Source organism: Thamnophis sirtalis, unplaced genomic scaffold (assembly GCF_051295495.1).
Source record: "Thamnophis sirtalis isolate CommonGarterSnake01/CBP01778 unplaced genomic scaffold, rThaSir2_p1.2 scaffold_8, whole genome shotgun sequence".
In the NCBI taxonomy this organism is placed as follows: Eukaryota; Metazoa; Chordata; class Lepidosauria; order Squamata; family Natricidae; genus Thamnophis; species Thamnophis sirtalis.
In genome coordinates this window covers 82,332,222-82,357,814 of record NW_028261388.1, presented here as the reverse complement: position 1 = coordinate 82,357,814, position 25,593 = coordinate 82,332,222, and the positions used below count along the sequence as shown (strand labels likewise).

Here is a 25,593-nt window from a genome sequence, read left to right as displayed (position 1 = left end):
ATGGAATTATTAAGTAACTAAGATTTCAATTATTGCTATTAACATAACTAATATCATGCCCATGTTGGTCCAGCATATGACCAATTAGTCTATATAGGAAAATGGATAAATTGCTTAAGTATGGGTATTGTTCCAAGTCACTGTGGATCTCAGACTAAGAACAGACAAGGATAGAATTCAAATTCTGGATATAGAAAGTCAAATTGAGTTGAGTTGAATCCACTCTGAAATTAACTAGGGAACCAGCTCAACCGCAATAGCACTTAGACATATACTGCTTCACAGTGTGTTTACAGCCCTCTCTAAGTGGTTTACAGAGTCAGTGTATTGCCCCCAACAATCTGGGTCCTTAGTTTAGCCACTTTGGAAGGATGGAAGGCTGAGTCAATCTTGAGCTCATGAGACTTGAACTGTTGGCAGTTGGCAGTCAATGGAAATATCCTACAACAGTGATCTCCAACCTTGGCAACTTTAAGACCTGTGGACTTCAACTCCCAGCTTTGCTGGCTGAGGAACTCTGGGAGTTGAAGTCCACAAGTCTTAAAGTTGCCAAGGTTGGATACCACTGTCCTACAGTACTGCATTCTAAGCACTGCACCACCACAGCTCTTGGTCGATGCCTGCTTCATAATAAGCGACCCAATATTGTAATACAAAAAGCAGTGATTTATTAACAGCTTCATTAGGCATTCTTCATTAGGCATTTCTTCTTCGCAGCCATCTTTTTTGCTTTCTTTATCTGCTTTCGAACTTTGCCCATGTTTCTGTCCTCCCTTCAGTCTGTCATAAATCACATTATCCAATAGCTTCATTCATCTCAACCCAGCTACTGTAATCTGAGATCCGGCTCAGCCGACACTCTGTATGGAATGTCAACACAGAGAGATTGAAACCCCTGTCTTATATCTTTCCCCTGGCAGTCCTAAAATCTGAACTTGAAGTGTGAAAGAGTTGAATTGATGGCTCCTATTCTTCTGTACAATGATTTTGACATTTATTTTTGTAACAGGTTGTTAGCGACGTTTATTAATAATTTCCTGGGTAATCAGATGAATACTTTTATACAAAAGATAATATTGTGTTATTTTTTGTCTAACTTGTTTATTATAAACGTTTCTTTTCTATGGTTATTATAAAACTCACCTATAATTATAGGATATTATTTTTTCCTATTTTAGTTAGCAATCTACAGGCAGGCTGTATGTTATAAAGGCAGTTGATTGGATTTTTTTTTTAAAAAAATTGTTCCTGTGTTCCTCCCTCTATAAATATAAACTGTTCTATTTTAGTTGTTATATTTTATTTGTCTTACTGCCATTTACCATAATGGGGAAATAAACTTGACTGAAAAATAAGAATTAAAATATTCGGGCAATTTCTGTATCAACCAATAGCAAATTTATAATTTAATTAAATATCAGATTTAAAATGTATTTGTCTATTTTTCTCATTTACATTGCATTTATATCCCAAAGTGCCCCTGTCTCTGTTATTATAGCTTCATGATTATACATGCAAATAATGATTTTTCAATTGTAACCCTACAATAATCAATGGATTAATATTTTATTCACTGAAGCAGGGCCAATAGTTCATAGACATTAAGGGGAAAAATACAAATTCTGCATTGTACTAATAAGCTTACTAAAGGAGGAGCTTGATGAAAGATAATTGAAGTAAGGCATTGCTATGTTCCAAGATCAGCTAAGGAAAAGAAATCAATTTTGTTTAGGAGAATGAGCTTGAAGCTGCATGCTGTTACCTTACATCATAAAATACCTCATTTGTTAACTCTTCTCAATATATTGGAACTATTTACTTAAACATAGGCAGACAGAGATTTACAGTTTACTGATTCTTCAAATCGTATATCTCAATTAAGATAAGAAAGAGTGTCCTAATTTAGGACACAACTAAATTCAAGCAGTTTGTTTAATAGAGTGTTTAAATATTAGAATATTTAGAATATATTTATTTAAATATTAGAATATTTAAATGCTCTATTAAGCAAGCTGCTTGAATTTAGTTGAAAAAGCAGTGAATTAGGACACTCTTTCTTATCTCTGATAAGAAACTGATTCTTTAGAATATTATTACCATCCTATTATTATTTAAAGTATTTTAAAGTTGCTTAAAAGCAACTTTTTTTAAAAAAATTATGAGATATTTCCCAAGGGATTTCTGGTTCTTTTTCTGTGGAGAGAGTAGAAATTTTAAATTTAACATGGAAATGTGTTGTTTTGTTCCCTTGTTTTATTTTATCCTTTCTCCCCACGTTGGAAGTAATAATTAGTTACTGCCAAGCAACCTGTTTCAACTGTATTTCTGATTGTGATTCATTAAGGGATTATATTGGCTGATTTCGTTTCATTCTGTTTAAAATAAGCAAACAAAATATTATCTTTTCCATTAAGTGGTCATGCATATGGCATAGATACATATATATTTTGCCCTACTTTGGACAAGGTTATAGCAGAATGAATATTTCATCGCATGTATATCTGTGTTTTACAGCTGCACTCCAATTCCGACAAAGGTGATGGATCAGTCAAATACATTCTTACCGGTGAAGGGGCTGGGACTATCTTCATTATTGATGACACGACCGGAGACATCCATTCAACCAAAAGTCTAGATCGAGAAAAGAAGACGCACTATGTGCTACACGCCCAAGCTATTGATCGATGGACAAACAAGCCACTTGAACCTGAATCTGAGTTTATCATCAAAGTACAAGATATCAATGACAATGCACCCAAATTTACAGATGGACCATATATCGTTACTGTGCCAGAGATGTCTGATATGGGTAAGAAGAAGAATCAGAAATAGCACTGATATACCATTGATTTGACATTTGATGGGGGGGGGGGTTGTTATGTTTTCTTGAGACAATAGAGCATGTGTCTTCGTTATTTTAGCTGTTAATTTGAAAAAAAAAAAGTATGAGCAGTTCTTCTTCCTCTTCAATGACTTCACTAGAATTTCTGGGTGTTTTTTTCTGAGAAGGCTGTAGTATATTTTTTTTTATTCCGTGTTTTCCCCAAAAATAAAAACAACATTAAAATTCCACAACATTCATATAGCTTAGGATGGGGCTGGATAAATCAACAGCCCCAGGCCTGCCGGAACAGCCAAGTCTTAACTGCTTTGCAGAAGGCCGGAAGCGTAGTGAGGGTCCGGATCTCCACGGGAAGATCGTTCCATAGGGCTGGAGCAGCTACAGAGAAGGCCCTCCCCCGGGGAGTCGCCAGCCGACATTGACTGGCAGATGGAATCCGGAGGAGGCCTAGTCTGTGCGATCTTATGGGTCTCTGGGAGGTAAATGGCAGGAGGCGGTGTCCCAGGTAGCTTTGCTTTTCAGGCCTGTGAAGGTTGCAAATGTGCAAAGTTACTTTTTCATCCTTGTCACAATTACTAACAGGCACTAAATGAGGCAGTTGCTCAATGAGAACGACCTGCATTAGCATTCTTAATGTCATTTAGTATACTCATGATGACAGCAGCAAATGTTAATTGGAAAGGTGGGTAGCAAATCAAGGGTGAAGTAAAGTGAGAAAAGAATACAGACTTGCTACGCACTGTTGTGCATCCCTCTTGTCACCCTTTTAATTCATTTCTTTGGACTGAAAATTTGCTACATGACCCTGAAATAATTTTAATTTCTAATGGAACTTGCAAAGAAAACCTTTTTCTTAGTGTTCTCCGTCTCCGTCTGCACAAACTTTTGACTTTCGCAATTTCTTCTGCCTTTTCAGGCACTCATTATCTATTTAGTAAGGAGGCTGTTGAAGAGCATTTCAATGTCATCCTCAAAATCAAGAGCCTGTATGCCACCACGTTCTCCTGCTATCAACAAAGGGTCATGTGACCTTTTTTTCTCGCAGTCATGCTTCAGAAACATCATCATCTTATTCCTTCTTTCTCCCTATTAAGAAATGAGGCGGATTAGCAACAGTGTTTTTCTTTGGCGAAGAACTGCTGTAAAAAGTGCCTATTTGCAAATTATGCATGAAAATAATGCTCCACTTATTTTATGGTAAATAGACTCAAAACACAATGTTCAGTTATTGCTTCTTCTTCTAATTATGACTGGGAAGCATGTTTTAGCCTGAACTCAATTCTTAGATGCTTTTATATAACAGTCTTGCTTTGCTTTGAAAAGTCTTAGAGTCAATCCCTGTTATCAATATTTGGGACCAGGAAATCTCCAGCACTGAAAAACAGGAAAAAACTTGCTGAAATCCTTGAGTGATTGATTTATTGAATGAATGAATGAATGAATGAATGAATGATAGATAGATAGATAGATAGATAGATAGATAGATTTCTGTTGTGGCCCAGCAGGCGCTGTTGGAGCTGCCACCAGACTCCGACAGCGAGGGGCCCTATGAGTCGGCCCTAGAGGATGTGGAGGACCCTGGACAGGGTTCTGACTCCGGGTTGGCCACCAGGAGGCGCCTGAGCCTTGGACCAGTGGGGAGGAGACAAGGTAGAGTGAGCCGGAGGCCAGTAGTGAATTGTTCCTGGAGGCATGCCATCGAAGAGCTACTAGGCATCAGGAACAATTATGCAATTACAGGAGGTGATTGTACTCAGCTGGTGGTCATTAGGCTCCTCTCCAGACTATAAAAAAGCTACTTGTGCACACACCCCTCTTTGCAGAAGTCAACACAGGATTGAATGCCGGAGGACATTACTGTGAGCTTGGCAGGCTGGATTGCTGCCAAGCCTTATCTGTGTTTATTGCTGCCTGAGTTTGTCTGAATTGCTGCCAAGGTCCTAATCTGTTTGTTATGCTTGGCTTTCAGCCACCGAGGTCTTGGGGTCTTGCTATTAAAGTACATTCCAGTTAAGCTTGTCTCGGCATTCATTACTGGATGGAGGAGGGGGTCTGAACAGATTTCCATTGTTTTGCCACTCCTAGTGACCACATTGATTTTTTCCCATGACAATATATCCTTAATGTAGTCTTTCACGTATTCCAGCCGTGAACTCAAATACCTTGTTGCTGATCCTTCTCTTTTCTTTCCACCTTTTCCAGAGAGCTAGGTCTTCATATAAAATAGGATCATTCGATTCTGGTCACTTCTTTTTGATGACCCATTTATTTCTTTTGTTGTCTGACTGCTGTATTCTCATGAGTTTTCTCCGTTACCAAAGTTCGAAAGCATCTATACTTCGCCTAACCCGATTCTTCAATTTCAATCTTTGCTTCTGTAATATGTCACAGGGAAAACCAGGACTTGCACAATTTTAATCTCCGAAGGTATAAAAACATCATAGCACTGTCGTTACTTTTAAAGCCCTACATGATATCGGACCTGGGTACTTGAGAGACTGCCTCCTGCCAATTACCTCCCTACGACCAATTAGATCCCACAGATTAGGCCTCCTCCGGGTTCCATCAGCTTGCCAGTGTCGATGGTCGACCCCCCGGGGGAGGGCCTTCTCTGTGGCTGCTCCGGGCCTCTGGAACGATCTCCCCATGGAGATTCGGACCCTCACCACCCTTCTGGCTTTCCGCAAAGCCGTTAAGACCTGGCTGTTCCGGCAGGCCTGGGGCAGATGAGTTCCCAGACCCACTCGAATTGGTGCGCCTGTTGCGGAGTTTAAATATGTTTTTTGTAATGGTTTGTCTTGTTTTGCTTTCGTTGTGTTACTCCTCCTTCCCTATGAGTTTGTTAGCTGCCCTGAGTCCCTTCTGGGAATAGGGCAGCATACAAGTTTAATAAACCATAAACCAACCATAAACCATAAACCACTTAAAGGTTTTTCTGAAGTTTTTGGGGCTCTCTGAGCTTGATCGTTTGCTTGAAGATGTTTCATCACTGGACTAGGCAATATCTTCAAATAAGAAATAATTTGAGTTTGCTCTCTGTTTATAATCAGTAGCGTGCCCTGCCAGTGCTGGTGGGAATGTTTTTTTTTTTTTTTTTCTTGGTAGTTCCACCATTAGGCTATTTATTGCTTGATTTATTTGTCTGGGTTGATAGTTCCTTAATTAGTTTAGTTTTAGTTTTAGTTTTCCCTTTATTTGTATGCCGCCCTTTTCCCTGGGGGGACTCAGGGCGGCTCACAGTTCAAAAAGGGTGGGGGGGAAGACAAACAATATTCCAACATGGAGACAGTACAACATATTAAAAAGAGAGCACAACAATCACACAATTCGGGTGGGGTTAGAATCTTAACCCCAGGCCAGCCGGGACAGCCAGATCTTTAAAGCGGCGCGGAAGGACTGGAGGGTGGTGAGGGTACGAATCTCCACGGGGAGTTCGTTCCAGAGGGTCGGAGCAGCCACCGAGAAGGCTCTCCTCCAGGTAGTTGCCAGTCTGCACTGGCTGGAAGATGGAATTCGGAGGAGGCCTAATCAATGCGATCGTATCGGTCTAGTGGAGGTAATTGGCAGTAGGCGGTCTCTCAAGTACCCAGGCCCACTACCATGAAGGGCTTTGTAGGTGATAAGTAGCACCTTGAAGCGCACCCGGAGATCAACAGGCAGCCAGTGCAACTCGCGGAGGATAGGTGTTACGTGGGTGAAGCGAGGTGCACCCACAATCACTCGCGCGGCCGCATTCTGGACTAGGGTATTGTTTAGCCTTCAATTGTTTCTCTGGTGTTAATCCTGGTATTAATTTCTACCTATCTGGGTGTTGATTGCTGGGGAGGAGAAGTTCTGGTTTTTTTCTTTCCTTTTTAATTTTTTTATTGGCTCTTTCAGCATGCAAATGTTGTTTATTTCTATGTGCCTCTTGATGGCTGATTTCTTTTTCCTGAGTGCCAAGGTAACAGGAATTCCTTATGATTTTAGGACTTAGCTGGGTTTAGGATGCTCACAGTTTCCCAGTTGAAACTATGGTTAAGTTTGTCAACGTGTTGTGAGATTAAGGAGTTTTCATTATATCTTCTAGTTTCTAAGTGATATTTACAGATGTACTCTATTAGTCTTCTGCCTGTATTCCTACACAGTATCTTGTCGTGCTTAATGCTAAAAAGATTTAAAGACCTTCATGGCTGATCTGCCAAGTGGTAGTCTGCAGCTTAATCTATTTGTTCCTTTACTATTGATAATTGATCCTCAAAGACAAAAACTATCAACTTCTGTGACATCTTCATTGGCAATTCTAAAGCTGGTTGTTGTACCTGTTGTCATTAGTTTGGTGTTTTTTTTTAAATTTTGGTTCCATTTTTTTTCACTTTGCTGTTCAACATTTATTACTACAGCTTCCATATCCTTTGTATTTTCAGCTATCAGCATTCAGAAGTCTCTACCATGGCAGTGTCCCATACTCATTAATCAATACTTAGATTAAAGAATACACACAGAGAGACACACACAGTAATTCAACAAACTATTTTTCACATGTATTAGACATCCCAAGCTGTTGTGACTCAGCAGAAGCTTGCTGTGAGTTGTTTCGGGATGTAGGAATAATGAGCAGCTGTTGCTCGTTAGGGTCGTCTTCTGCAGATAAAAGACTGATGGTGCCACGCCTTAGTTGCAGAAGTCAACATCGTTCATCGTTTGTTTGTTCGGGAGTTCAGTTCTGTTCCTGTTTGAGTTCGTGATTCAAAGAGGCACTTGGATAAGTGATTTGCTTTCTGTAAACCTGGTTTGCTGTAAGAGTTTTGTTTTTGCATTTGCTGTGTAACTTTTTGCCAGAGACTTTATCTATGTTTATTTTGGGCTCGCAGCCAGCATGAGCCAGGACTGATAAAGATATTCCCTTTGAAGTTCTGTCTGGCTGTCGTTTATGAACGGGCGAAGAGGGGGGTCAGAACACCAAGCAATGTTTCAAAGGGACTGAATATTACCTTCAGTAAGCTAGAATTGTAAAATAAGTAAGGGGACGATCATATTAGATAGGCTTATCCTAATTATTGCTCTGTTTTGGTTTCATATAACATATAAGTTTTTTAATACGGTGTTATAAACACAATTTTTTTAAAAAATATATATGTTTATGGATTTTTCAAATTGCAATACGTAGAACAATGAACTGGTTATATGAAAAAATAATAGGGAGCATGACAGAAGCAAAAAAAGTTAACTCCCTTCAGTTTTGAAAAGGCAGTGTAACCGTACATTTTTAATCTTGGAATAGCAAGTTGAATTTCCTTTCTCTTTTTGAGCTGAATAGCTATCAGCATAATGTAAAAACTGATCAATGTTATTTTATGCCTTCAGAGTTTAACGATCTATTCGAAAACTACTCTAAGTGATTCCTTATACGAAACATAATAACATGTTTCTTTTTTTTCTGTATTTTTCTGTCCACTTTTCTTTGTTATTTGTAAAGATAGAAAAAGTACTTTTCTTCTTTTAAAAATAATGGTTTTAATAAATGTTTTTGAACCAAGTGCCTTTTCAAAGTATGAAAGTGGTGGATAGTTGTCAGTTTGTAGATTAATTCAGGAAGGGACATCAGTCAAATTGAGAACTTACTGGAATTTGAAAAGCTAAAAAATCTTTTCAAAGAATGATATTTGTGCTATAGGTCTTTGTAAAAAAAAAAAGAGATATGATACACAGAAATTTTGGGACACAAGAACCAAAAGGAATAATTATTGCTTCACTGAGTTGTCTTCAGGATTTTCTACTCAAAAATGAACAGCGCCAGTTAAGTTCTGTACTTTTGAAGGCTTGCTTACTATCCAGAAAATTTAAGCAATTAGCAATAGCAATAGCAGTTAGACTTATATACCGCTTCATGGGGCTTTCAGCCCTCTCTAAGCGGTTTACAGAGTCAGCATATTGCCCCCAACAACAATCCGGGTCCTCATTTCACCCACCTCGGAAGGATGGAAGGCTGAGTCAACCTTGAGCCGGTGAGATTTGAACCGCCGAACTGCAGAACTGCAGTCAGCTGAAGTAGCCTGCAGTGCTGCATTTAGCCACTGCGCCACCTCGGCACCTGATTCAGAATCAGGTGTCTGAGTTACTTTTCTTACCCTGTAGATCTGTTTGTGAGCCTGTTTTCTGTATGCACAGAGGTGTGTGTGTGTGTGTGTGTGTGTGTGTGTTTGTGTGTGTGTGTGTGTGAGAGAGAGAGAGAGAGAGAGAAGGGGGGAAGGAGGAGGGGAAAAATTGAAATTGTAGATGGATCCACTCACTACTATGAGTGACCCCTTATATTTTTATTTATCACCTATCAGTCTTACTGTCTGACATCCCTATCTCCTTCCCTACCGATATAAACAAATATTTAACTGAGGTCCTAATGGGCACTTGATGGGTAACAATTGTAAAATAAGTGAGAAGATACTCATTCCAGATAGGGTTCTCCTACTATTGCTGTTTTTGGTTTCATATAACATATACATTTTTTAATGTGGTGTTATAAAGACCAATATTTTTTTTAAAATGTTTATGGATTTTTGAATTGCAATATCTAGAACAATGGACTGATTATATGAAAAAAAATACAAAAACACAAAACTTGGCAAATGAAATAGCAGCATTCATTCATTCATTCATTCATTCATTGAATTTCTATGCCGCCCAATCCCGGAGGACTCCAGGCGGCTTACAGAAACGAAAAAAGAATTAAAAAGAATTATTAAAACAATGGGACACAACAAGTTAAAAAGGAACACAACAGACACCCAATCAGACAGGGCTGGACCACCATCAAGGGGTCAACAGCCCCAGGCGTGCCGGAAAAGCCAGGTTTTAATGGCTTTGCGAAAGGCCATGAGGGTGGGTAGGGCCCACATAAGCACATAAACAGCTAGCTATAACCGAGAGCTGAAAAGTTCTGCAAATAAAATGTTTTTCACTCGTTTCCAAAAAAAAAAAACCAGTGAGATTTGAGTACTCCATGTAGCTCTGAGGAAAGGGAATTCCAGATGTTCCGGGAGGCATTGCTGGAATGATAACATTGCTTGTTATCTGGCCCACTCTCCATAAACCTCAGAGGGAAAAAAAGCAGGTAGCTTCAACTGGACATGGGAAGAAATTGAGTGATATATCCCTTCAACATATTAGGATTTAAAGATAATAACCCACATTTGGATACTCCCCTCAATAACCTAGCCATTACATTCTGCACCAGCAATAGCTTCTGGATCATGGCACGACAAAACCACGCTCCACTAAAGCGCGCCCGATTAAACCGCGTCACTAACATCATCAGCAGGGCGACAACAGCGACCACGGAGAAAAAAGGGCGCTTTAAATAGCGCTTTGAAAGCAAGCCGATTCAAGTTAAGGTAAGGGTTAGGTTTAGGGTTAGGTTTAGGGTTAGGTTTAGGGTTAGGTTAAGGGTTAGGGTTAGGGTTAGGTTAAGGGTTAGGGTTAGGGTTAGGTTACGGGTTAGGTTACGGGTTAGGTTTAGGGTTAGGTTTAGGGTTAGGTTAAGGGTTAGGTTAAGGGTTAGGGTTAGGTTTAGGGTTAGGTTAAGGGTTAGGGTTAGGTTACGGGTTAGGTTACGGGTTAGGTTTAGAGTTAGGTTTAGGGTTAGGTTTAGGGTTAGGTTAAGGGTTAGGTTTAGGGTTAGGTTTAGGGTTAGATTAAGGGTTAGGGTTAGGGTTAGGGTTAGGTTAAGGGTTAGGATTAGGGTTAGGGTTAGGGTTAGGGTTAGGTTTAGGGTTAGGTTAAGGGTTAGGTTTAGGGTTAGGTTTAGGGTTAGATTAAGGGTTAGGGTTAGGGTTAGGGTTAGGGTTAGGTTAAGGGTTAGGATTAGGGTTAGGGTTAGGTTTAGGGTTAGGTTTAGGGTTAGGTTAAGGGTTAGGTTTAGGGTTAGGTTTAGGATTAGGTTTACGGGGGTTAGGTTTAGGTTTAGGTGTTAATTTTAGCTTTAGCATTTACAGCGTGCTTTTTTCTCCACGCTGTTGTCGCGCTGTGATGACGTCAGCTACGCGGTTTCGTCGCGCGCGCTTTAGTCGAACACGGTTTTGTGGTGGAACCCTTCTGGATTGCCTCCAAAGACAGACCCATGTACTATCTATTTCAGTTCTCTGCCTGAGTACTGAATTACTGACACCAGGGCATTCAGGTCTAAAGTGAGTCATAAGCACTATTACAAATGAAGCTGGGTGAAGGCCAGTTGTGACAATTTTTTACTTGCTGTTTTAATGAGATCCAGGAATTTAGGGGAATCATTGCCCCCAAGTTATGAGTCATTAGCTTCAGGAGATTCCCACTGAGAATAACCGCTAGAATCGATGTGATTGGGTTGCCTAGTTTCATTTAATTACGTTGTAAATTAATACACCACATTGTTTCAATGAAGTGACATTTGTAACAGTCTAGTCTATTTATTAATAATCAACAACTCCAAATCGATAGGATCTCATTTGATTTAATCTAGATCCTTAAAGCCTCCAGACACTGGTTCAAGATTTTGACAAATTTATGGTGCCTAGGTAAATTTTTGGTTTATGTTTTGGTTGGCAAAACTGAAGAAAAAGCAGTTCCATTGCCATATAGGATCCCCAAGGAAACATATTTTTTTTAATTAAAAGTTTTAAAGAGTTTTACAATTATGTACCTTCCCTCCCTCCCTCCCCCCACCAACCCCACATCCCCTCCCACTCCCCCACAACCTCTCAGAGCAAATACAGGGTATAAACATTTAGCAATCATATACTAAAATAAACTAGCTTTAGCATCATCCCTCACTTGTATTTTAACTCCCCTTTTGTAAAGCTAACTTTAGATAAGTTGTGACATTCCTTGTTCATTCATTCATAAGCTATCTGGAGTTTCTTAGTCCCGTATTTATTTTGAATGTAGTCAATCCATCTTCTCCATTCCAGCTTGTATTTCTCATCTGAATGATTCTTGAGATATGCTGATATTTTAGCCATCTCTGCTAAGTTTGTTACTTTTAACGTCCATTCTTGAATAGTTCCTCCAACCCCTCCCCAGCTGGCGGGTTATATGGGTGAAAATACGGTAGTAGGCAAATCTTCCTACTACTGCGCCACCAAGAGTCTTGCTGCCATTGTTAAATTCAGAATCAAATTAGTCTCTATAACTGTACAGTCTGTAATTATACCTAACAAGAATAACTGAGGAGTAAACTTTATCCTCTTTTTGAGAATATTTTGCATAATCCACCATTTTTTTTATCCAGAATGCTTTGACCTTTTTACAAGTCCATCATATATGATAATACGTAGCATCAGCACAATCACATCTCCAGCATTTGGGCTGTAAGTTCGGATACATACAAGCTAATTTTTTAGGATCTAAATGCCATCGATAAGGAAACATATTATAATGTGATTTCCAGTGCTCAGGCATGTCTCTTCCCTTTTCTGAATTTATATATATATATATATATATATATATATATATATATATATATATATATATATGTGTGTGTGTGTGTGTGTGTGTGTGTGTGTGTGTGTGTGTGTGTGTGTGTGTGTGTGTGTGTGTGTGTGTGTGTGTGTGTGTGTGTGTGAGAGAGAGAGAGAGAGAGAGAGAGAGAGAGAGAGAGAGAGAGAGAGAGAGAGAGAGAGAGAGAGAGAGAGAGAGAGAGAGAGAGAGAGAGAGAGATTAATGCTGATAAATAAATAAAGGGAGACTAGTATAGATCTATTTCAAGCTATTTAGCTCTCATCAGCTAGCCATACCCTTACTGGGAATCGAATCCAATATATATATATTCCAGAAAGATGTAACATAAAGTCTGTTAGCACCTCTTCATGAACAAGAGAAAGGAGGAATAGTATGAGACACATCAAAATGCTGTGTTTCATAGCTCCTTCCAGCTATTTCCTGACAGTAATTCTGATAATTATCAGTAATTCCTGAACATTAGATGTGGCAGGGAGCTTAGCCCCAAAGGAATTTGAAAGAGTCATTGTGGGTCATTATTTCTCTTCAAATCCAAGCATCTTCGCAGCAATCACTTACTAACCATGTAATAGTACTTGTTAGTAATAAAAAAGAAAAGAAAAGATAAGAAGTCTTTGTAGAACATCTTTCTAAATCATCTCAACTATTCATTACACATTTTGCTTTAGGGGTCAAGGATTTCATTTCACTCAATGTATCTACTGTATAATTTTCAGTCCTCCTGTCTACCCTTAAAGCACTTCACCTCACTTTTTCGAAATTAAGTGTTGGAATATATCACATGGAGGCTGAAATTTCTAAAAAAACACATAAGGAAACAATTTAGAAAGTTAACCGTACTTTGACTAATTTAAGCATTTAGGTGTAACAAGAGAAAAGGGCTGTTTTAGTCTTTTTTGTTTTTAATTTTAAAAAAGCTCCTTTTTCTTGGGCCATATCTGTCATTAGACATTATCGATCAGGTTGGCGATCTTATTTTTATCAACAGTCACAGGAAAAAGTGCTGTTGAGTTTTGTCCAAACCAGTCCCTTAGATTTTGAAGCCATGATGTTCTTTTTCTGCCTGGGCCCTCATTTGCCTTCAATCGTTCCATGGAAGATAAAGTGAAGTATGCCGTATTTTTCTGGGTGTTGCATCACATGTCCAAAATATTCTAATTTTCACTTTTTGTGGTTTTGATGATTTCCCTTGGCTTTCCCAGGCAGCTCATCATCTTCTCATTTCTGATTTTATCAACCCAAATTATACACAACAGCCACCTGTAAATCCACATTTCAAATACTTCTAGTGTAAAAAAAAAAAAACCCTCCTGTCTATCAAAATGTGTGAAATACTTCTAAGAAATTTCAGAGGCACTTCTTTTTTCTACTTACTTTCCTATTGCTAGTTCTGTGTGGCTCAAAACCATCCTTGAAAGACTGAGGAACTTTCTAGTGAGCCCACAATCATAGTGTCGGATGATTTTTTCTGTGCTGAATTGCAAAGAACTCATAAAATGATATACCATATTTTTTGGAGTATAAGATGCACCTTTTCCCCTCAAAAACAGGCTGAAAATCTGGCTGTGTCTTATACACTGAATACAGCATTTTTTTGCCTACTGAAACCTTGCCCCCTTCACCAAAATGGCCATGCATAGCCTTTAGGAGGCTTTCAGAGAGCTCCTGGGGGCCGGGGAGGGCAGAAATGAACAAAAAATGGCCCATTTTTTTGCTCATTCCCCCCAGTCCCCAAAAGCACTTTGAAAGCCTCCTCAAGGCTATGAATGACCTTTTTGACAAAAAATGGGCTAATTTTTGTGAAAAACAGGGCTTTTTTTGCTCATTCCCCCGCCCCCGGAGCACTTTACAAGTTTCCTAAAGGCTATTCATGCCCTTTTTCTGGGGAAAAAAACCAGGCCCGTTTTTGTGAAAAAATGGGCCATTTTTGGGAGGTCTACAGAGTGCAATTTTTTTTTCCATTTGCCTCTTTAAAATCTTGGTGCATCTTATACTCCAGTGCGTCTTATACTCCCAAAATATGGTAGGTTGTCCTCAACTTAAAAACATTTCATTTAGTTTGAAGTTACAACAGCACTGAAAATAATGGCTTGCAACCAATCCTCTCATTTTATAACCGTTGCAGCATCCCCATGATTACATGATCAATATTCGGGCACTTGGCATGTTGACATATATTTAAGAGAATTGCAGCATCCCAGAATCATTGGATGGCCATTTGTGACCTTCTATCTGGCTTCAGACAAGCAAAGTCAATGGGGAAAGCCAAACTTGCTTAACAACCTCAAATAATATGATTGTTGTGTTCTGACCCCCCTCGTCCCACACCAAAGCACACCAAGCCAAAGATACTTTACGGAATTTATTAACAGACACACAGGTCCTTGGCAGCAATCCAGCACAGACAAGCCTTGGCAGCAATCCAGCCTCCCAAGCTAACACCACAGTTCTCCAACATTAGTGAATGCGTTGACTCCTGCAAAAGGGGTGTGTACACAAGCATTCCTTTTATAGTCTTGAGAGGAGCCTAATTGCCACCAGCTGAGTGTAGTTACCTCCTATAAAGTTACCTTTGCTCAAGTTCAGCCAGTTGCAGTAGCTTCATCGAGTAGGAGCCCTCTGCTCCCTGGTCTGCTACTCCAACAACCACCAGGCTCACTGTCCTGTCTTCCCCAGAGGTGCTGGGGATCGATTTATTCTCCTCCTCCAAACTAGCATCCAGAGGGGAGACTGGTGGCACATTCACTACACTACGGCGCAATTACAAGCCGGGTGATCACTTCATATTGTTTAATGAGCAGCATGACTCTTGTTTTGGAATGTACTTTCATGGAATCTTATTACAGGGCTGAAATATTTTTTTTTCTCAATAATACAATTTTCATTCCCCCCTCCCCTCCCCCCTGTTGTTTCAGAGTTTGTCACCATTAGTTGGAATTATTTCCTTAATTTAGATTTGAGGAAACAAAGTACTTTCTAGTACGTCGTGTTATTGAGCATAGCTTACTTTCAAAGCTTTGGAGTTCAGAATCTGTTGTGTGTGTGTGTTTTTTTTAATGTTAGTATATAGTAAGTCTCCCCATCAACATTGCCCTTTTTTCTTAGAGCCGAGGTGGCGCAGTGGTTAGGGTGCAGTACTGAAGGCCACTACAGCTGACTGTTATCTGCAGTTCAGCGGTTCTAATCTCACCGGCTCAAGGTTGACTCAGCCTTCCATCCTTCCGAGGTGGGTGAAATGAGGACCCAGACTGTGGGGGCGATATGCTGACTCTGTAAACCGCTTAGAGAGGGCTGAAAGCCCTATGAAGCGGTATATAAGTCTAACTGCTATTGCTATTCTTGTGGAATTGCAAACAGAAATGAAGGTCCAAAATATAGAGGGAGCATGGGCTATCAGTGAAAAAACAATGACTAGTTTACACATAATCATTATAATCACCGGTTTCTGAGCTTTTCTGCTTTCATATTCTTTGAAAGAGCAGCAATATCCAGTGTGCTGCAGTTGAGATCCACATTCTAGTCAACAGAAACTCTCTTCTGCTTTTCACTCCAATCCATTTATTTATTTAGCATACGGCATATCGTGTGTGGGCCAGCAATAGATATTAGCATTACTCCTAGTTAATAAAACACAATAAAATATAGAGCCGAGGTGGCACAGTGGTTAGGGTGCAGTACTGCAGGCCAATTCAGCTGACTGTTATCTGTAGTTCAGCGGTTCAAATCTCACCGGCTCAAGGTTGACTCAGCCTTCCATCCTGCCGAGGTGGGTGAAATGAGGACCCAGACTGTGGGGGCGATATGCTGACTCTGTAAACCACTTAGAGAGGGCTGAAAGCCCTATGAAGCGGTATATAAGTCTAACTGCTATTGCTATTGCTAAATGTTAAAAAGATCTATGTTTAAATACCAATGTCTAGGTTATCTAATCATTAAAGTATAGCATTGTTTATATTTTTTTTTTAAAAAAAACAGATACTGGACAGATATATGCCCTCAGCTTACATCCTATCATGATGTGATGTTCAGTTTGACATAGGATCCAGCTATCACACTGAGAGGGGGGATACTATGCTCCACTTATACAGTGTCTCCAGACGCTGTGTGAGATGCAAATGCTATTCAGGATGGTCCATTGCTGATGTGGTAGTTCAAAGCCTGGAACCTCTTTTCTGGGGTCATTTATATGTCTTCCTATCTCTGAGCATTCAGCGACCTATTGGGCTTTCCACTGGGAATCCATGTTGGGCAGATGCCCATGGTGGCTTCCTGGATTTGAGACTTCTGACTGATAAATGAGGAAGGTCGGCATGCTCCGACAGAAATGAGTTGAAATCACTCCAGCGCAACTCATAGGGTTATTGTTGTGATAAAATGAAGAGAGATCCAGATATAATCCACCTTAAACACCTAAAAAAAAGATGATTATAAATCTAACAAATCATGGTCAGTGGCTTAATGAAAGATTATATTTACTATACGTCTTCTTACTGAACTGAAAAAAACATCAGAATGTACATTACATTCTGTATGTACATTACGCCCTTGTGACCTCAAGACTGGACTACTGCAATGTGCGCTACATGGGGCAGCCCTTGAAGAGCATTCAGAGACTTCAGCTTGTCCAGAATGCAGCCGCGCGAACGATTGTGGGTGCACCTGGGTACACCCACGTTACACCTATCCTCCGCGAGCTGCACTGGCTGCCTATTGGTCTTTGGATACGCTTCAAGGCGCTAGTCGTCACTTATGAAGCCCTTCATGGTATTGGACCTGGGTACTTGAGAGACCGCCTGCTGCCAATTACCTCCAATAGACCGATTAGATCCCACAGATTAGGCCTCCTCTGAATTCCATCCACTGGCCAATGCCGTCTGGCGACCACTCGGAGGAGGGCCTTCTCTGTGGCTGCCCCGGCCCTTTGGAACAAACTCCCCATGGAGATTCGTACCCTCACCACCCTCCAGGCCTTCCGCAAAGCCCTTAAAACCTGGCTATTCCGACAGGCCTGGGACTAATAAGCTTTTGTCCCCTCTCAAATGGTATGGTTGTTGCGTGTTTGTAAATTGTGGCATTGTTTTGTTCGTGTTCTTTTTTTCCCCTTATTTGTAACCCCCCCCCCCTTGACTTGAGTTGTGAGCCGCCCTGAGTCCCCTTCGGGGAAAAGGGCGGCATAGAAATATAATAAATTCAATTCAATTCAATTACTTAAACATCTGTACATTGAAGCTGAATCATGTTTCTTTGACTATGACAGGAACATCAGTCCTTCAGGTAACAGCTACAGATGCAGATGACCCCACCTATGGAAATAGTGCCCGTGTAGTTTATAGTATTCTTCAGGGACAACCATATTTCTCTGTTGACCCTAAAACAGGTAAGTTGTATTTTTTTCCCCCCCATTATGCCTTCATTGGTTACATGAACAATATTGCATTAGGGTGAATCTTAATGATGATTGCATCAGCATTGTCATCTCTATTTTTAACACACTACCATAATTACTGCACGAAACATTGCAAGTGCATATTGCGCAAACACTTTGGGCAATTTTAGGAATTCCTCTTTTTTAACAGAGCCGAGGTGGCGCAGTGGTTAAATGCAGCACTGCAGGCTACTTCAGCTGACTGCAGTTCTGCAGTTCGGCTGTTCAAATCTCACCGGCTCAAGGTTGACTCAGCCTTCCATCCTTCCGAGGTGGGTGAAATGAGGACCCGGATTGTTGTTGGGGGCAATATGCTGACTCTGTAAACCGCTTAGAGAGGGCTGAAAGCCCTATGAAGCGGTATATAAGTCTAACTGCTATTGCTATTGCTATTTTTATGTGTAAATCTTTTCCGTTATATATGGGTAAAAAAAAAAAGAGGAATTCTGAGCAAAGTATTCACCTATAGGTCTTTATAACTCATTTAGAGGATGACAATATTCATTTGAAAGGCAGACTGTTTTCTAATTTGCTTTTGAAATTAGATAGTTGGATTCAATAAAAATACTTTATTAAGAACAGAAAAAAATCATATTAAATTCAGGGCCACTTTCCTTCTTTATAAAGGCTGTTAATAGAAGAGCATTTAAATGGTATCAGTGATAAATTGCACATACATATTTGGAATATTGGCGTGACTGGATGAACAAACACACAGGTGTGCAGTTATTATTTCCAATGGAGGCTAAAATAAAAGGTACAAGTGAGATGTTGTTCTGACTCAAAAATATATTTCATTTTTTGGCTATAAAATAGTCCCTTGACTGAAACATTGTGCTTTTGTGCCACTGATTTCAAAATTTGTGTCCTGTCAGATTTAAGAGTTCCGATTAATTATGGACATTTTATGTGGCATAAAATCTGGCATTTTTCTTTTCATTCTAAGATATGAAAGTGTAATATCAACACACTAGGATTATAGTTTGATTAGTCATTAGAATGTCATTTAAAAATTAAGCAACTATAACTGAGTAATTTTGAAATTATATGTCACAGATGTATATGAGCGATACTTATAATTCTGTATTAACATATTTGTTCAATGGTTGATAGAGCATTTTATTAATTTGTTTTTCCATGGATTCTCTTAGCAAATAACATAACCTTTGTGTCATTTGTATTTTCTTAATCCTTTCAGTTTATATTCTTCTTCCATTTTTACCAAACTATGTAGCTTGAAAACATATGTATATAAAAGACAGATTTAGATTAAAGTAACTTGAAATTATAAATGATACACAATCTTATACAATAATCCTTCATTCAACAGTTAAAGTTACACAACAGCATTCCAATATCCATGGAGAAATTCAGATGGAAAGAATTTTGGACATATTCCTATTATCGAATGGTGTGAATATCTCACCCACAATGTATTAGCATTCCTTTCAGTTGGAAGGAAATCCAAATAACATATCTTCATCAAAAGAGCCACACTGGCATAGCTCTATACCTATTCAAATATGATGGTACTCTTTTAAAAAACATTCTTTTTAAAAAAATTTAGTGAATTAACTTAATAAAACTGAATAACTTGGTATACAGAAGAAAAATAATTAGAAATTGGGAGGCCTTTGTCCCTTCTCCACTAACGCTAGAGTTACTCTACATGGGGCTGCCCTTGAAGAGTGTTCAGAGACTACAGTTGGTCCAGAATGCAGCCGCGCGAGCGATATCGGGTGTACCCATGTTACACCTATCCTCCGCGAGCTGCACTGGCTCCCTATTGGTCTCCGGACGCGCTACAAAGTGCTGGCGATTACCTTTAAAGCCCTACATGGCCTTGGACGTGGATATCTGAGAGACCGTCTCCTGCTACACACCTCCCAACGTCCGATAAGAACCCACAGGCTAGGCCTCCTCTGGGTGCCGTCGACCGGACAATGCCGGCTGGCGACCACTCGGGGGAGAGCCTTCTCTGTAGCTGCTCCAGCTCTGTGGAACTATCTACCAGCAGAGATCCGGACCCTTCCCACCCTCGTGGCCTTCCAAAGAGCCACCAAAACCTGGCTGTTCCGACAGGCCTGGGGTTGCTGATTTTTAAATCAGGTCCAACCCCCAGCTAAGCCAAATGTATGTTGTGTTTTTTAAACTGTTTTCGACTCTTTCCCCTATGTGTTATTTTATTTTATTTCGTATTTGTAAGCCGCCCGGAGTCCTCCGGGATTGGGCGGCATATAAGCTCATTAAATTGCGAATTGCGAATTACTCTAGTAAGATGTGCAACTATATTAATTGCTCAAATAAATAAATATTGTATGGTACTCAATGCCACATGCTGCCTCTCCAGGCCCTCTTACCCAAGCCCCAATTCTCCCCTTTGATGGGCAATTAGGAGAAAGGATTGCATTGCTAATGGCAGAATGGTTTGGTCAAGAAAAAAAATCACATCTGAGTTAATTAAAAGGAAGGTATTAATTCAGACTTTTCCATTGATCAGGGGCCAAGTCCCAAAAATTTGTATTTAAACAACAAGAGACACACAGAAAGATATTACCAATCTAAGCGTATGGTTTACAGCTGCTTTAATTCTGACCTTGAAGTAGTATTTTCTTCTTTGGCAATATTACCTCTGTTCTCTTCCCCTTATTTATTTTCTCTTTGGGCTTGTTTCCCGGAGGGTAGGACCTTCATCTCTTGTTGAACTGTTGTGAGACACTTTGAAAGCTGAGAGTTTGGCAAATGTTTCTGAAAAACCTATCCATCTTCCAGCCGTGAACATTAGGATGATAAAGTTTGGAAAACAAACAATCCATTCTTTAACCTTGCCCATTAAAACAGGTTTTGTCTGAAAACAAGGGTGCTAGCGTTGATTCATTTCCACTGTAGCCAACATGGTTTATATTGAGAGATCACATAAGCTGCAGCCCCCTATTTAATTATTGATACATTTATGCAGTTAAAGTATGTGGTGTTTTTTAAGAGTGTGTGGCATTTTCTCTCCATCCATCATTTGAGAGCCAGCATGTAAATTGATTAAGGTGTCAGACTGCAGGCAGAGAAACCAAAGATGTATGTATGTATGTATGTATGTGTGTATGTGTGTGTGTGTGTGTATGTATGTATGTATGTTTGTGTGTGTATGTATGTGTATGTGTGTGTATGTATACAGACACATACAGACACATACAGACACATACAGACACATACAGACACATACAGACACATACAGACACATACAGACACATACAGACACATACACATACACATACACATACACATACACATACACATATACATATACATATACATATACATACATATATATGCATACATGCATACATGCACACATGCACACAAACACACATGCACACATATACATAAACATATATACATATATACGCACATACGCACATACGCACATACGCACATACGCACATACGCACATACGTACATACGTACATACGTACATACGTACATACGTACATACGTACATACGTACATACATACGTATATACGTATATACATATATATTAGTTTCAAGCTATTTAGATCTATACTAGTTTCCCTTTATTTATTTATCAGCACAAATGCAACACAAATGTAACAAAGGCAACATAAAAAAATGGCTTTCTGCTCCTAGGGTGAGCCGAAAAACAAGCAATATGCTCCATCCCATATTTGGGCATACCAGGGGTTGTGATATGATACGATACGATACGATACGATACGATACGATACGATACGATACGATACGATACGATACAATACAATACAATACAATACAATACAATACAATACATACATACATACATACATACATACATACATACATACCTGTGTGTGTGCACAGACAGACAGAAACAGCATATTGAGAACAAAGCTGAACTATGGCAAGATTCTTTTTTTTCTTTCTTTCTGCCTAGTTCTAAGAATGAGCCCGTGGTATTTAATATGCAATGAAGTACTTGCTAGATTTTGCTTGTGGTCAATATCCATTCCATCATGATTTTTTTGGGGGGTGGGGGTGGGATAGAAACACCCAACCCATTTCTTTAAAAATTTCCTTTAAATTTCATTTAAATCCTTCAAACAAGTTGCACTCAAAATAATGAGTCCTGTGGAAATACAGGGAATAGGTTTCACTGCAGAGAATTTATCCTTTGTATTATTTAATCTATGGTTGTAATTCTGAGTATTCTTGGGCCAGCTAAGGAATAAAGATCATGATTCTGGATGGTAGGAGCATATCTCTTTAAACAAATGAGTGAAATAACCATCCAATATCTTATTCAAAGATAAGTACTCCTCACTAAAGCTTGGGAGAATGGAACACAAAATAATGGGGAGGAGGGGAAAAAAAAGAATGTGATTTGGAAATATAATGTTCAATTAAACTCTAGCCTTATGATGATAGCCTCCACTGAGTAATCTAAAATGTATTATTATCCATGATTGATTTCTACTTTGTAATGTTAAGAGGAGGTCATATTAAAAATCAAAGTTCATCTTCTTGATTATACTATTTTATACCGCAGACATATGTTCCTAAGTGAGCATTTGGCTTCACTTAAGTTAAAGTGCATTGATAATTCTGTCGGTGATTATTTCAGTTTCTCTATAAATATTGTGTCCTTGAGTGAGAATTCTTCCCCTCTCTGTGTGATATATCTATATATTTTCACATTATTCATGTTGCTGCTCTTGTTTTATTCCATGAAATTCACCTAAAATCCAACTGGGTATAAAACAATCTCATAATATTTTCATATTTTTCTCTCCAGTTTTTAAACCCCGTTTTTTTTCTTTATTACTATCATTTTCTTTTCTCTTATCACCTTTTGATATTGTCATCCCTTACCTTTAAAAAAAAATCTGATTTGCTTTTATCCCAAACTAAAAAGAAGCCTCATCTCCATTTCCAAACATATTGATACCATTGTGAGTTACCAGAAATTATCATTCATGAAGGCTATAAGTTAGATCAGTAGGTTGCTGGAGGTTTTGAAAATTGTTAAGTGCTCATTTGGCAAATGTGTTGCAGGAAATACCTTCAAGGATTTCTCCGTACTTTTGAACAAAAATTTCAGGTAACATACCAGCTTTGATTCTCACTTAGGTACCAGCGGAACACAACTTCTTCCTGGTGGGGGGGGAAAAAATCCCAATGCAGAGATGTTATTAACTTCTTTTTTTTATTTCCTTTGTCTTAATATATTTTAGACTGTATTTGTTAAAAACCTATACCGTGTACGGGCTCTGGGAAGTCGGGGGGGGGAAGGGAGGTGGGGTGTTAGGGGGGAGGGGGGAGGGGGATATATAGTATGTGTTAGATTTTAAAGCAACACGACTGCACTTGTATACTGTTGCTCTTTAATTTCACTGTAAAAATAGGACAAGCTGAATATATTAACAGATAGTAGAAATACACCGAAGGGAGGAGTAGAGGGACAGAAGAAAGAGGGGGAGAGAGGGTGGGAGAGAGGATGGGAGGCAGGGTGAGAAGGAAGGGAGGGAGTGTATCGGGAGAGAGGAGTGGTAGAGGGGGAGGGGAAGTAGGGTAGAGGGGAAGGTTGGAGGGAAGATGGAAAGTTGGAGGGGGACGAAAGAAAGGGTGTATGGAGGGTCGAAGAGGTACATTGGGTTTCTATTTTGGGGGGTATTGTTGACAAGAGGAATGGCTGTGTTTATTGTTTAATGTTATATGGCCCCGGTTCTGCACAGTATATATGTGACTGTACGAAATGAAAATGGAAAAAAATAAAAACACATTTAAGTTTTATACAGAAAAAAAATAAAAGAAAAGAAAAACAAGTAAATAAAAAGCTAAAATAAAAAAAATCCCAATTTACAAAAGCATATAATTTACAAAGTTATATCCTTTTGTAAAATTAATACAATTTTACAAAAGGATATCATTAATAAAATAATTAATAGTGAAATGCTTTATAATATCTCACTTGCTCTAACTTGTTATTGATATATATCATACAGTACTAAAGACAACAGAATATTCCATACTTTCATGCTTCCATGAAACTTTGTCTTTTTAAATGAATGCATGGAATTTACTTATCGTAGATGCAAGTAGCAGCAAGTCTTTTAACTCCTTTCTCCTGAACATAACCAGGATAACCTGTACCAGTGGTGGGCTTCAAAATTTTCTAGAACCTCTTCTGTAGGTGTGACCTGCTTTGTGGGAGTGATTTGCCGGCCATGTGACTGAGTGGGAATGGCTTGGCAGTCATGTGACCATCTAGGAGTGGCTTGTCAGCCATGTGACTGGGTGGGCATGGCCAACTTGTAAAATGTGGTGAAACTCACTTAACTATGCTCTTACTTAGCAACCAAAATGTTGGCTTAGAAACTCTGGCATTTGAAGCACACAAGTCTTAAAGCTGTCAAGTTACAAGACCCCTAACCCTTTAGGAAAAAAAAAACCTAGGGGTGTTCAAACTTGACAGCTTTAAGACTTGTGGACTTCAACTCCCAGAATTCCTCCTCCAGTCATGTTGGCTCAGGAACTCTGGCATTGAAGCACGCAAGTCTTAAAGCTGTCAAGTTACAAGACCCTTGCACCCCTAAACCCTTTAGGAAAAAAAACGCCAAGGGTGTTCAAACTTGACAGCGTTAAGACTTTAAGGTTTAGATAGGACTCTTAGAGGCGGGCAGGGTGAAAGGTGAGCCAGCCAATCAGTGAGCGGCGGGCGGGGCAAGCGTGGTTCAGATGGGTAGGGGGAGGGAGCTGGAACCAGTTCTAAACGGCTCAGTAGATTTGTGGAACCTCTTCTATAGAAGAGATTAGAACTGGCAGGAACCCACCCCTGACCTGTACCAATTAGGGTTTCATGAGAAACACAAAAGAGTTATGGAGTCCTTGATTCTCCTGGACGTTGTTTGTTAGCAGACATTTGATTACCTACAAGTTGTCCTTGATTTACAACCACAATTGAGCCCAACATTTCTGTTGCTAAATGAGACATTTGTGAAGTGAGTTTTGCCCCATTTCATGACCTGCCTGGCCACAGGTGTTAAGTGTAACACTGCAATGGTTAAGTTAGTAACCTGGTTGTTAAGCGGATCTCGCTTCCCGCTTGACTTTGCTTGTCAGAAGGTCACTAAAGGGGGATCACAAACCTAAGAGATCATCAAATCCACATTGCAGGATTCGCTACACCATCCCCGATAAGTTACAATCCAGCCTCTGTTTGAAAACTTCCAATGAAGTGAAAGAAACCATTCCATGTAGTTACCTTTCCCAATGTTGACAGCTCTTGTGATCCAAATGTTCTGCTTAATGTCTAATTTGTATCGACATGTTTGAAGTTTTATTTCATTAGCTGTGGTGTGACTCTCTAGAGCGAATGAAAATAAGTCGGAGCTTTATAATGTGACAGACCTTTAGATGTTTGAAAATAAGTTATCATGTCCCCATGTTCCCTTCTCTTCTGCAAAATAAGCATACGTAGATTTTAATTGTTTCTCATAGGACTTGGTTTCCAGTTCTTTCATCATCCTGGTAGCCCTTCTTGGACTTATTCCAATTTATTAATGTCTTTTTAAAAGTGGGTTGTGTAGAACTGAAAACAACAGTCCAAGTAAGGGCTGACCAAGGCAAGAAGACTTGGAAAATCACTTCCAGTGCTCTAAACTCTATGCCCCCGTCTTGCTTCTCAGGAGCTTATTGTTCTTCACAATTGCTTACACATTGGATCATCTTGTGACCCATCCCCAAGTATTCTTGAGCTAGATTTCCCAGATTGTGTCCATTTCTTTTCATCTTTCTTTTCCAGATCCATATTTTTTTTAAATTTCTTTCTGTTAAATGTCATTCTATTTTTTTTTTCTCCCTCCATTC

The 25,593-nt window shown here is 39.4% G+C and overlaps 1 protein-coding gene across 2 annotated transcripts in view; it reads left to right on the top strand.

The window, feature by feature from the left end:
* The window catches only part of CDH18 (cadherin 18), a 315,976-nt gene that overhangs the window by 169,180 nt on the left and 121,203 nt on the right, over positions 1-25,593 (top strand). For both annotated transcript variants that reach the window (XM_087721989.1, XM_087721990.1), the window contains exons 3-4: positions 2,515-2,809; positions 17,568-17,687. In XM_087721989.1, the coding sequence (XP_087578115.1) occupies positions 2,515-2,809; positions 17,568-17,687 (415 nt within the window). The remainder of the gene's footprint in view (positions 1-2,514; positions 2,810-17,567; positions 17,688-25,593) is intronic.